Here is a 14439-nt window from a genome sequence, read left to right on the forward strand (position 1 = left end):
CACCGACCAACAACCTTACAACCATGTTTGTGGTATTACATATAAAGACTGTCAGACATTACTGTGAGCTTCATATTTTTGTAAAGTATATTTAATATGTTTTTGTTAACATTTGCCCCATTCAACTGCATACATGCACAGTGAGAAGCAGCAGCAGAGTGCTGAGTTTCTCAATAGTAAAGCTTTCAGCGAGGGTTGCACCGTAACAGACATGTTTACGGCTCTCTCAGACATAATATCGTTTTTATTTGACAATTGTTTCTTAGTTAAATAAAAATTATCTAGATTTGGAGTGCTTGTGGTACATGTTTACCTTTTGCTTTAATTAATTGAACATACCGGTAACATAAATGAAGTTTTGACATTGACAAAGACGTTATTACCCATATAATTTGTGGGTACCATTGCCCGACCCCAACTCCCCATATATATTTTCTTAAATTTTCAAACAAACATTTCAAATAACATCTCTCTTTCAGTGTGCGCCGTTTCAGCATTAACGGAGTGTTGCTTCAGAAAAAAACAAGAGATCAGCAGTTCTATTTTGAAGAACCGGCGACATCTGGCACTGGGCCAAACAATCACAGATGGCCACAGACTGACAGCTTTCTCGTCTGCTGAGTGTCTCAGTTCTACATTCTAAAGTATGCCGTTGGAATTAATCCAAATTCATTGCCCTGCAGCATAAAAGCAAACGCCCCTAAATCTCCAAATTTCCTTTCAAAATTAAAATCACGTTATGATTAGGCAATAAGCGGGTCTGACACCCCCCCCCCCCCCCCGTTCCCTCCTGCAATGACTATTTTTTGTTTTGCTGAAACAGGAAGAATGTTTCACAATCGCGATGGGTTTAAGACAGGCCAAAGTGGAATGAGCTCTGTTCTTTTGCTCTGTTCAGTTTCCAGTTGTTACATACATATAGTACATAGATGTGCCAATTTCATACGAAGTTTTCACGGATTAAACTTTTTTTTTTTTTTTTTTTTTTTACACACTCCAAAATCAATTCCAAAATCAAGAGGCACAACATTCATATAAAAAAATCTGCCTTAAATGTTAGGGTGTAGAATTTGGATCGATGAAAATTTTTCCATTAGTCTAAAAAAGGCTCTTCCAGGGAAGACGAAAGTTGTTTGGACCCCTTAGAATATGGACGTGCTTCAAGGAGATCCGACCTCGTTGTAGAGATCAGTAGTACGGCCCTTTGCTGTAGTGTTCTTCCCGTAGCCTGCCGTAGGCCTGGTAGCAGGAGGCTGGATCACACACCCCACTGGCCCCAGGAGGGCCCCTCTTCCCCGGGCTGCCGTGATGGCCCGGCTTGCCTGGTTCTCCTGGAGATCCTTGGAATCCATCAGCGTCTCTGCCCCTGGGACCCTGGAGACCTGGGGTCCGAAACAAAGTTCCCAGAGTCATACAAATACACCTGTACACAAAATGACTATTGCCAAATTGTGCATGCATGTTTGGGGGTGTGGGGTGGGGGGTTAAGATAAAACAAAACTTGAAATTGAATTTAAAAAATTGAATTCATGTAATCCAAAACAAGCTGAATTACTATTAAAATGGACAGAAACAAAATGAATTTAAAACACATGCTGCTAAACATGGGTCTTCTTACCTGCTGGTCCTGTGGGGCCTGGTAAGCCAATGCTTCCTTCTCCTTTAGCACCCTTCATTCCTTGTCCGCCAGTATCCCCTGTGTGAGAAAAAAAAAAAGCCTTACAGCCCGTTCTCAAGTCTAACTGCAGTTGTGTTTTATGATGCGTAGCTTGCTGTACTAGTTCTCAACAACTCGACGGTGCCACACGCTTCCATTCCCTTATGGCCGTCCATTTTAAGCAGTCATTCCCTGTTAAGCAGTTAAGGAGTTAAGCAGGCGCTACCTGCTTAACTGCCTGCTTTGCTGTGCTTCCTCCACCTCCGCTGCATCCATCTGTTGGGCTCTACTCTTCTATCCAATGGGAGGATTTGAGCTCATCACTCCTTGTATATTTCCAGCTCACTAAGTATGCCAATGTTTGCTGATCACTCAGTAAAGACCACACTCCAAACTCAACTATGCCTAATAAATAAAGATAATTTTAAAGTAAATCTGTAAGTTGTCTGTCAGAACAATTACAAATGTGTATTTTCTGAAGACATACCTTTTCATGTCAGGATAGATAACTATCAAAGGATCTTAATGGCTGCCAAGTGCTGAGCAGCTCCACTTTTTTCTTACTGTAGCGCAGAGTTATTGTTCTAAAGGAAGGCTAACAGGGATCAGATGGTGGCTGTAATGAACCTCTCATTACCTTTGGGCCCCTGAAGGCCACTCTGGCCTGGTATTCCTGGGTATCCCCGCAGCCCTTCCGGGCCAGGGTGCCCCGGGGGTCCGCTCTGGCCTTCAAGGCCGGGGGGACCCGGTTTGCCTGGGGAACCTGCTTGACCCTCGCAATGGCAACCTCTGGATGGAGATACCAGCTGCAGGAGTTGGGGGAATTGAGCTGAAGGACATACGTGTGTGTGTGTGTGTGTGTGTGTGTGTGTGTGTGTGTGTGTGTGTGTGTGTGTGTGTGTGTGTGTGTGTGTGTGTGTGTGTGTGTGCGTGTGCGTGTGCGTGTGCGTGTTAAGGGTTTTGGGAGATTGTGGGGGTTAATTGGTAGTGGGAGGGGGAAAAAAATCCAAAACAAAGATTGGAAGGTTAGGATAAGTGCAGATCGGATGAGACACTGTTGTAACAGAAAAGCCATTGTAAAGGAAAAATCACAATAGCAGTAAGAATGACAGTGACAGAGAATTGAGCTGGATCGAGCAGCTTCTCCAAACGTAGTGCACTTTCAGGTCCACTTGTGGTTGTTCTGCATGATCAGGTTCAGTGCCAAAGCTATTGATTTTTTTTTTTTTTTTCACAAAGCTCTTACAAAGCCCTGTAGCTCTCAGACTCTGTTTAACCTCAAAGCATTAATTCAAGTGAATTACTTCCGAAATTCAAGTTAATGACAAACTACGACTAAAAACGCCAGTGTGCCTGGCTACAGTTACCGAGTTGCAAATGACTCGTTTGCCCGGGTGACTCCCAACTCCCAACCCTTGCTCTCCAACCCCAGGGACCACAACAGCTTGCAGAGGTGGCAGTGGGAGTGTAGGCCCTGTCAGGTGGCACTGTGTGTCATTGTTGACGGAAACTGCTTTGTACAGTGGCATAACAAGAAGGCCTGAACTGTTATAGCACTTTATAGGGTGAGCTTTTCTGAGGAAAACACGCCCATGGCAATGCCTGAAATAATGGTTATATTTGTGGGGAAGTGTGGGAAAGGATGGGGAAGACTTATGTATACAAGACCTATGGGTACATGATTGTGTTGTCAAAAACCTTATTAATTTATGTTTGCTGTGGAGTTTGAATAAAAAAACGAAAAAGGAAATCATATTGGGCAATTTCAAACTCTTGTCATTCTGCAGCGGTTGTCTCTCTCTTACACAGTGTCACACACACACGCACACACACGCACGCACACACGCACACGCTGGTGGTTTGGCCTCAAGCCAGACCGTGTAATGGTCTGGCTTGACCATTGGTCTGGCCAAACACCCACATCCTGTTGTTTCACAAGCAAAGATATCATTGTGAAGGAACAAGAAGGTTCTGTGTTCAATTGTGTAAATAACCTTGTGCGCATTGAGTAGCTTCATTTGTTGAGTTGAGTTTCCTAGATGGAGTGGCGGAGGAGGAAGAGGATGGGAGGCATAATAATACAATGGCTGGGCTAGGTGTTGATTTATAGATACCAGTGCTGATAGTTATAGCTTAAGTTTTGAACTGGCTCCTGAACACTGAAACCATTAATATGTGTTTTATATTGAAAATACTGACTTTAAGGTTATAATCCTGCTTTTTCTCATTCTTCTCTGACGGCAACGACGGATCATCGGCAAAAATAATATTAAGACACGTTCCTTGTTTTCTACTGTCAACAGGCTCACAAACCCTCCTGTGTCAGTAGCCTCTGAACTTTCCTCCCACAGATGAAAACAGCTGTCATCAAGCCACTCTTAAAAAATAACAATCTAGACAACTCACAAATGAAGAATTATCATTTCAAACATCCAATATTGAAATAAAATAATTGAAAAAGCTGTTTTTCAACAGCTGAACTATTTCTTGGCACTCCCCAACTGTTTTGATGTCTTCCAGTTAGGATTTTTACCACACCACAGCACTTAGACTGCTCTTGTTAAGGTTTTCAATGACATCCATCTAAATTACTAGAATTTACTAGATTACTAGAATATTGGGTGGGACTTTCTGGCACAGTACTAAAGTTATTTGAATCCTACTTAAAGGACAGGGACTACTTGGTGTCTATAGGTAATTACATATCTGCACGAACAAAAGTGACATGCGGAATTCCACAAGACTCCATTCTGGGGCCCCTTCTGTTTAACATCCACATGCTCCCACTGGTGCAGATTAAGGAAAACAACAAAATATGTGACCATAATTACACAGACGACACACAAATTGACATAAGCATATCACCAGGGGACAATGGTCCAATATAATCACTGAGCAAGTGCAAATCAATGATTGAATGTTTGTGAATGTGCCACAATTTTCTCCAATTAAACAAAGACAAAACTCAAGTAATGGTTTTTGGCGCCAAAAAAGAATGACTAAAAGTCAGTGCTCAGCTTCAGTAGTTTTAAAAAGCACAAACCAAGCTTGAAATGTTGGTGTAGTCATGGACTCTGACCTAAATTTCCACATCCACATTAAAACAATTACGAGTCAGCCTACTATCACCTTAAGCATATATCAAGGATTAAAGGACTTATGTCTCAGCAGAATTTGGAAAATCTTGTCCATTTACCTATCTGTAGTAGACTCAACTACTGTAACAGTGTTTACAGGTCTCCTTAAAAGACTGATCAGACAGCGGCAGTTGAGTCAGAACACTGCTGCTTGAGTCCTCACGAAGACCAAGTAAGTGGATCATATCACTCCAGTTCTCAGATCTTTACACTGACTTCCTGTCCGTCAAATAACTGATTTTAAAATACTACTGTTGGTTTATAAAACACTGGACGGTTTAGGGCCATAATACATTTCTTCTTTTTTCTTAACATTTCTGATCTTCTATACATTATGAACCAGCGTCATAACTAAACATGGAGAAGCAGCGTTCAGTTTTTATGCACCTCATATCTGGAACAAACTCCCAGAAAACTGCAGGTCTGCTGCAACTCTCACCTCTTTTAAATCAAGGCTGAAGGCTTTTCTGTTTGCTGCTGCCTTTCACTAAACCTAATTTGCTTTTGAGTCATTTCTTGCCCTGCACTGTAACTTTTATGACTTCATTTTATGCATTCTATGTATTCTATTTCTTATCTTTATGCATTCTATGTTCTTTTATAATGTGTTCTTTCCTTTTATAATGTGTTTCTTTTGCACTTTGTCTGAATGCTTCTGATGTTTTATGTAAAGCACTTTGAATAGCCTTATTGTTGAAATGTGAATACTAGTGGCTTTGTGTGCACTGTATTAATGTATGTAATGTAATGTAATGTATGGTATCTAACTCTGGTATTGAATACGAAAGAATGCTTCAAGATCCAATACAACCAATGCAATTTGTTCGATTGCCGAATACTATTATTACTTGCTATACTGTTACACACATGGCAATAAACTTGAACTTGATTTGATCTTGATGAATTTCAACACAGGCTGATGTCTACTGAACAATGTCTTCACTGAACTCTACAACTGTCGGATTTCTAGGTAGAGTCATCATCTGTCAACTGGAGGGTTGGTGGTTTGATCCTTGGCTCCTCCTGGCTAACTTGCCGACATGTCCTTAAGCAAGCAATGGCCTTAGTGGCTTGAAAAGTGGCTTGAAAGCCCTATGGTAAACACCGTTCATTTACAATTTACCATCCTCTGCAACCACATGTCAAAGATTCCTTTTTCAATCTTCTATGCAGCAGGAAATTCTACAAAATAGGGAACTGAAATTTTAACTTCCCCATTCCCTCCAGACACACCCTACAGCTGGTAATAAGAACAATGAGACAGGGTGGTTTTGATGAAAACATACTGAACATACCTCATTGTATTATTAAAATCCTTATTATTGTTGTTGTTTGAAACAGAACAACTGCAGAACTTACAAACACGTTCACGTCTCGTTTGAACCAGTATGTCACAAACATCCCCTGGTTCAGCTTTCATCCAAATTGATCCACATACGGAGCAGAAATTAGTGAAAAACCAAACAAATTTGACCCAAATCACAGATGTGGTCTAAGTCAACGAACGCCAAAGTATCTACTAAAGGGCTAAAACTATCTGGAACACAACAATGACAGAAGTTACAAACACGGTTGAGGTGTCATTTCAACCTGTATGTCACAAACATGTCCTGGTTTTAATTTAATCCCAATCCATCCATTATACGGAGCAGAAATGAGTGAAAAACCAACAGAATTTGATGACAAGTATCCAGGTGGTTGTGCTTCACCGACACGCCAACATTTGAAAACAGAAGGAAGAAGATGAGATTTACAGTAAGACGCTTTATGACGTCATCATACTGTGTACTATAAATGTGCAGGGTTTGGTTCAGAATGTACATTGGCACCGTGTCCAGTGTGCGTCATCACTCTGTAGTGGTTATAGATTACAAACAAGATGTGTATGTGTATTTATGTACCTTCTTACCTGGTAGATGTCTGTGGATCTATTCTATTTATATTTTATCTCTTTGGTCCACATTACTTGGCCAGATTCATGGAAATATACGTAAAAACATTCGTCCACAAAAACTCGTTGAGTGTGCGAGTAAGATCAAGCAAGGCATCAGAAAAACAGAAGCCGTGATATGGTTATTACTCACAGAAATACCACTACGTTTTTCGTATTTCATGGAAACGTAACTTATTGACAATTTTATCCAAGGAAAGAAGTCACTATTAATATGATGGAAATTCAACTACCTTTGTTAACCTCTGTAAATACATCACTTCAAACATGTGACATGAACAGCCAATTGTATAGAGCAGAGGAACAACCATGTGACACAAACAGCCAATCGTACAGCAGTAGCGCCAGTGCTTCCTTTGCTCTCTGGCCGGGCAGCATGCCGCAGGGATGAGGTGCCCTGGAGCTGACCCGGCGGCTCTTCCAAAAAAGCCAATTTGAACTCGAATTCTCACTCCTCCCAACCCTAGCCTGGCGTGGCCCCGCAAAAGTAGAGCAATTAGGTTAGATAGGAGAGAGTCCCTCAGTACGCTTCATACGTCCCCGCATTTAATCAAAGAGCACAGATTCGGGAACTTCGGAACCTCCAAAACTGTAATGCATGACTGCATATTGCTGCCTGCAGCTATATTTATTATAACTTTTCTACTTGGCCTTTTTCTGGCAAAAAGTGTCTGGTGCGCATCAACCACCGAAACCCTAGGGCATGGTTGAGGTCTTGTTGGAACTGGGCCGTTTCAGACATCTTGTTGTCATAGTTTGATCCACATCGATCTACATTTGGAGCAGGAATTTGTGAAAAACCGCTGCAAATTTACCATAAGTCACAGAATGTACAGTACACATAACAGCTTCTTCCCCCAGGCTGTCACTGCGATGAACACTTAAACCAGGCACACCGTGTCAGAGACAATCCCTGTGCAAAAACCGGTAACACTGAACACTCACTGTACATACAAATTCTAAATTATATATTTGGGAGGCCAAACAGTTTTTAACATATTGTCGTTGTCAATATAAACAAAATCACAGTGTATATACTGTACATTGTATACAGTATATGCATAAAATGTCATATCCACCTACCTCATGTATATAAAGTAGCCTGTAAGTTATTCCACATTTATTCCGGCATCTTTGCACTCTGCACCATCACACTATTGCCTTCCTGCGACAATTTCATTTTGCTGTTCTTTTTGTGTATGTGTGTATATAAATTGTGTGTATAGTAATTCAATGTTAATGTTTTAGCTCGTTGTCTTTGTTTTTGCTGTATGTCTAATCCATGTCTGTCCATTGAGAAAAAGGAAAAAATGTGTATGTGTACGTGTACATACTTGGCGAATACTGTAAAGCTGATTCTGACATTGTGATATTCATACCATAAATATTATTATTGTTGGGAACCTGTCGAGACCAAGACCAAGGGGACTTACTTTGGATCACATTGGCACAAATCTTTATCAGCTGCTCCTCTGATGGCGGCTTCCCCTATAAAACAAAAAACAAACAAACAGATACAAGGACCACAATAGTGACCACATTGAGACGTATGGCAGGCACGTGTAGTGTTCTATCTGAAAAAAACACGGCTAAAAGATATGATTAATTTGACTTGTAAGTGGAGCGGTCCACATTTTCAGTCAGATTCATGTAGATCATTTTGTTGTTGTATTTTATGTTGTATATTATATTGATTTGGTGCTGCGTCTTAATTTGTTAATCAAACTAAATGATCATAGTGCTAACAAAATGTGCAGAAAAGTCAGTAAAATCATCTTCAAAGAAATGAGGTGTCTGCAATGACACATTGTACATTTGTGAGGGGCAATTTCATATTTACAGAATGAAACTGAACCATGGAACCAGAGAGTACAACCAGGACATTTTTTCACTTGGTCTTATGAGTAAAAATAAATCACCTTGATCGTGCTGCTTGGACAATTTGAATATTGTCATGTGATAGTATCAAATCCGGGAGCTTTATTCCAATTCCTGCGTCTACTCACTGTTTTTCCAGGGTAACCTGGCACGCCTGGCTGACCTGGCAACCCATCCTCTCCAGGGATACCCCGGGGCCCTGGGGTGCCGACGTGGCCGCCTATGCCCGTTTTTCCATCAGCACCTCTGACTCCAGGCTCACCCAGATCACCCCTCTGAAAAAAATATATATATTTAGATGAATATACAAATAAATACAGCATCAACTACAATACAAATCACCTTTTTTGTATAACTACAATACAAGATATACTATAGAGATATACAATTAAATAAATACAGCAAAATCTGACAGGATATCATTTTCCAGATTGAAATTAGATGTGATGCTGCAATCAGCAAACTGCATACAGTAAAAAGAACCAATCATACGGAGGGAATTGGTTGTCCAACCCCAAACCGTGCAACCCTAACCCATAACATACCCTTCTACCACACCTAACCCTAGCCCCTAACACTAACCCTACTAAGAATGTGCCAAGACAGCCCTTAACCTACAGTAATATCTAGACATTTGTTCTAATACCTAAATTTAACCATTTACAACCTAATACCAAACTTTAACTATTTCTAAACTAATCGTGAAACAGAACCATCATAAAACCTAAAGCTATTTGTTTATTATTAGCTTTTTATTTCTAAACGAATACTCCGAACATGACCACAACGACGTTACAACGTCACATAAACATTACAAGACCTAACAATAACCATTTCTAACCTCACACCTAACTGAGTTATTATGGGTCCAGCCCAGAAGGGGTGGGACTTTATCTGTCATGTGACAGATATAGTCGCGATTGGACTTTAACTAAAGGAATATAAAATACAAACTCCTAACCATACGAAGTAACAAAGTGACATGTATTATTGTATTACTATTAAACTTTATTATGTTTGAAATTGAAGTTAAAGTATTACCAGAAGGATTGGATTAAACAAAGCGCAGCGTAATAAACATAAATATATACATTTCTGAGGACAACTGACAGGCACCGGAGTAAGTTCTACAAAATAAAAACCCAATAACACCACTGTCAGAATTTATAGACATTCCAGACATATTGATGTGTACAAACTTCCTGAATTATAATTACTGGTAACAATAACCATAAGCAATTACATAATTCAAGGAACATGTATTTAATATGATGTGTTTTGAAATATTTTCATTCTTTTTGTGTTTTTGGTTTTGCCCACGACACACAATTTATTACATTATATATCGTCGACAACTGAAGTCAGTGAAATCACTTACCTTAGTTTATTTATTTAAAGGTTTCTAAAAGACATAATTATTGTGAAGGCAATTTTCTGTTGATTTACAAAGTGTCATAAAACAATTCTGTTCCCCAAAATGGATTAATAATAATAATAAATAATCATGATTATCATTTTAGCCATTCCATGCAGCCCTACTTCAGAATAATAACCACCGTTAGTTACAGGGTAGGAAACCCACCCACAGCTGCAAGCAGCGCCTGATCATAGAATTACACTGTTACCAGACCGGAACCAATGAACTTCTGCAGTGACAAAACACACCGGAACAGAGAACCAAAGCACTGTGTATTGCTGCCTGCAGCTATATTTATATGTATGTATTGTATATGTAAAAAGAGGTGTAGCTAATAGTGTCAGACACGTGATTCCATGCACCTTTTGGGCTGGCCACTCTTAAATCCAAGGGGGATGTAATGGAGATGTAATTTAGATCTCCATACATGGAAAACGCATTTCTGTTGAATTTCTTCCACACACTCACCTCTCCTTTGCTGCCTTTTGGCCCAACTGCACCCTGGAAAGGAAGCAAATTCACCCAAGAAATGAAATTAGTCTCCAATTGACCGTGGCTTTTGTTTCAGATACTATTTATAAAACTCAGGGATCGTATACCAGAACATATAAAGTACTAGACCAGAATAATATGGAAATACTTGACGTTATCTTTTCAAATCGCTGCGTAAGGTGAATTTAAATGTTTAAGGGGTTGGTCGCCTTTGTTTGAAATAATTCAGTGTAACACCTAGGAGCAACAACAAGAAAAACTATTACGAACAGGCATCCCAGGAGTGCCGGGCTCGCCATCGTTTCCCCTTTGACCCTGAAAACAAAGAAAGATGTTGTTTCTTAAAAACGTGTGTTGTAAAAGTGACCTACATTAGAATAACCAAGAGAAATTACTTTTGAGACGAGGACACACTGCCTTAACTTAGCTGTGATAATCATACTGCAAACATAACTCAAGTTTTGAGTGTGGAGCATTTTTCAATATAGATCTCTCAACTATAGTGACAAAGATGCGAGTGGGCGTGGCAGCTTGGCTAATCATGTCATAATTTTTTTTCCAAGTACCACTTTAACAATAGCTTTAACTTTTGGTGCTAAAATCATCTTCAATATTCATATTCATATTTAAATTCAATATTCTACCTACCCATGATAGGTTGTAACATTTTTGTCCAACTTGAGAATGATGCACAAAACGCAGCATTTTATGCAGTGAATGTGATACAGGTATCACATTCACAGGGTTTCTTCTGGCATTGCAAAATACTTTTTTAGGCACTATTTTTTAATTTCTTAAGGATGTTGCACAGAATCGAATATAATCAATTTTCAATGTTATCTTTATTAATCAAAATATGATATCATCTTAGTGTCATTGTCTATTATTTATATTAGTATACATATTAAACAGTATATATAATTATTATAATGTCATTGTCATGTACTATTATAAGTGTCTATTTCAAATCATGTTAGATTAAGTTACATTTTGTCATCATCATCTGTCGTAAAAGTGATTCTGAAAAATTTTCATCACGTTATGATGTGAATAACGAAACCAGGAGGAATATCCCAGAAATTGTTTACCAGGGACTTTTCAAGCACTTCCGCATAAAAGGAGCTTTTTTCAAGGTATTCCAGTACTTCAATTTCTGAGGAAGAAATTCAAGCACTTCAAGCCCCTCAAGGACCGGGCGAGAACCCTGCATCCAGTAAAGGTCTGTAATGCCTGTAGTGTAAGCATTTGGCAAAAACTATTTTCCATAGTATCAACCATGTTGCAGCAAATTAAGTGCAATATTTCCATTATCTGCGTAGACAAGCACCTGTTATTTATTGTTCACAACTACAATTCTTAACTTATACTTTGATTTAAGTTAATTTCTAACTTCTGCACTTGTACATGTGTTGTGTTTTGATTGTGATGATTATTATTCCGCATTTTCTGCTGTTTGACGTCAAAACGTCCTCTGACGGGAATATTACTCATCTGCGGCATTTGAGTCACATTGCGAAATCCTGGATTTATTTTCTTTTCAAACAGTGAGGTTTCTTACATCGCTTCCCTTCTGACCAGGTAGGCCGTCATCTGCCTGGAAACAACAACAACAACATTATCTTTTAACTCGGTTCATAAGGTCCACAGTCCACAGAGATGAATGGATTGGATGATTGAAATTTAATGGACAACATTCCTTAATCACAGTAACAAATCTGAATTTCCGGTTCTTTGGGATTACAAATGTGTTATTCATTCTAAAGTTTTACCTTGTCACCTTTGAATCCCGGTAGTCCTCTGTTGCCCGGCACCCCCATAGACCCCTGCTGTCCCAGATCACCCTGGATGAAGAGTCAGTCTGTGTGTGTTTATCATGTTTATCGATAACATTGATTGATTTTGCCACGTAAGATATACAGTATACTTCAGTAACAGACAGAGCTTATAAGCCTAACCATAAATAACAAAGGATATTCTGGAATACCAGCCAAATGCCAATGTTAACTAAACTATAGTGATAGAAACACCGAGATGTGCTGCAGAGGAGATTGTGTTTTATAATATCTGATTTGATGAGGATTTAGTGGTTCGATTTTTGGCTCCTGTTTGTTTGCGAACAAAATACATCAAAAAGTTAAAGGGGACCTATCATGCTCCTTTTTAGACATGTTAAAATAGGTCTCAGAGGTCCCCATTAAATGAATTGAATTTTTTTGCTGAAAATACCGCTCAGATTATGCATTCGAGCCATTGTGACATGCCTCTAAACCCGGACTGTTCCAAAACAGGCTGTTTCAATGTGTTTAGCTTTAATTTTGAATGAGCAGCGAGCCCCAAGTTCTGAGCCAATAGGGTTTGAGCACAAATTCCGGTTTCTGTGAGCCAATGGGATTTGAGCTTTACTCAAGGCTCGAGGTTTTATTTACTCTGTAAACATTCACTGATTTCATCTTATCAGTCCACCAAAATCTGTTTCTGAACAAATATGAGGCGAGAACAAAGCAATCCAGTTGCTGAATCTTCACTCATATTATATTTACAAGGCCTAATTTAAAAGTTTGTGCTGACTTTCGTATGCACCGGGGCTCTCGCATGCAGGGATTTTTTGTTTCATGGAAACGTCTGAAAATAAAATTAAGAAAAATAAATTAATCTACAATAAAAATACACTATTTTTATTGGTTGTGTTTGGAGAAACGCACAGCGGATCGGATGGAGCAGATGACTCCCTGTACGAGCTGACGTCAGCTCGTACAGGGAGTAGGAAAAACTTTGGAAACCTGAGCATTTTGTTCATAGCCATTACTTTGTCATTAGTTTACCTCATTATTTGACACTTTGGCCACGTCTATGAACATGAATATGAACATCCAACATTGTAACAGTACACTGTAAATATGATAGAAAATAATGAAAAGCATAATAGGTGCCCTTTAAGTATGGATTTTTTTAATCTAAATGTATTCTTTGGCTTGCCCGTGTTATGAGAAAGAAGTAGTGACTATTTATGTTTTATTATCGCAGGGCATTTTATGATGTGCATTCTGTGAAATGATACCTCAAACAATTAAAGCCTTTGTGTCTTTTCTTTAGTAAGGTATGTCTACAGCCAGACTGTGCCAAATAGCAGGAAATTTACCTTCAATCCGGGAAGGCCAGGCTGGCCATCTGATCCTTGAGCTCCTGGACTGCCCTGGACACACAAATTCCCGTTAATACACACTTAATAAGATATTCAAGAGATATCGAAGTTTTGTAGAACATTTGACTGTATGTGTTTCTTACCTCGTTACCATATAGTGTGGAGAATAACGTAGTTAGCAGGAGTAATGTAGGATTAAGACTGATACTTACATTTCTACTGCACAATTATGAATGAACACATGCAGTTGCAAATTCTTTGTAAAATGTAATTTTTGTTCTGTTTGCTTTTCCTATACTTTAATACTTAACTGACATGACAATTTCTTGCAGTGTTCATCGTCAAATACACATCCTTATGATTCATACTGAATGCGTATGAATCATAAGAGTATAGGCATTTTTCAGCTTAGCTCAGCAATTCTGTCAACACATTTTTTTTTTCAAGCAAAGATTTGACACGCTAAGTCCACCCTTGACCGCAATAGCAACTATGAACTGTGGAATAAGCATTTCCAGTCATGAGTGAGCGCTCGATTCAGTTTCCCCTTAACCTAATTTTCTCTCGGTGATTTGCTTATATTTCGAATATTTCAAATATAATCAAATATTTGAAGGGCTTTAATTTGAAAACAAGAGCTTTGGTCATTATCAGATTAAATATAACAACATTTTTCATAGGGATGGCCAGATGGGGTCACTTAAACTGATCTTGGGATGGCACACCAAAACCTTATTCACATGTCGGGGATTACGCTGTTTTGCA

At 39.1% G+C, this 14439-nt stretch overlaps 1 protein-coding gene across 1 annotated transcript; it reads right to left on the reverse strand.

Annotated features, from left to right (window-relative positions):
• Positions 1-854: 854 nt before the first annotated feature.
• Positions 855-12349, reverse strand: LOC307238292 (uncharacterized protein; the record flags this gene model as incomplete). Its single annotated transcript, XM_080011225.1, has 7 exons — positions 855-1382; positions 1619-1696; positions 2295-2486; positions 8179-8233; positions 8752-8898; positions 10509-10541; positions 12302-12349. The coding sequence occupies 7 exons, from the start codon at positions 12347-12349 to the stop codon at positions 1189-1191; spliced, it is 747 nt and encodes a 248-aa protein (XP_079867351.1). The 3' UTR covers positions 855-1188.
• Positions 12350-14439: the final 2090 nt, after the last annotated feature.

Source organism: Zeus faber (genome assembly GCF_960531495.2).
Source record: "Zeus faber genome assembly, chromosome: 12".
Taxonomy (NCBI): domain Eukaryota; kingdom Metazoa; phylum Chordata; class Actinopteri; order Zeiformes; family Zeidae; genus Zeus; species Zeus faber.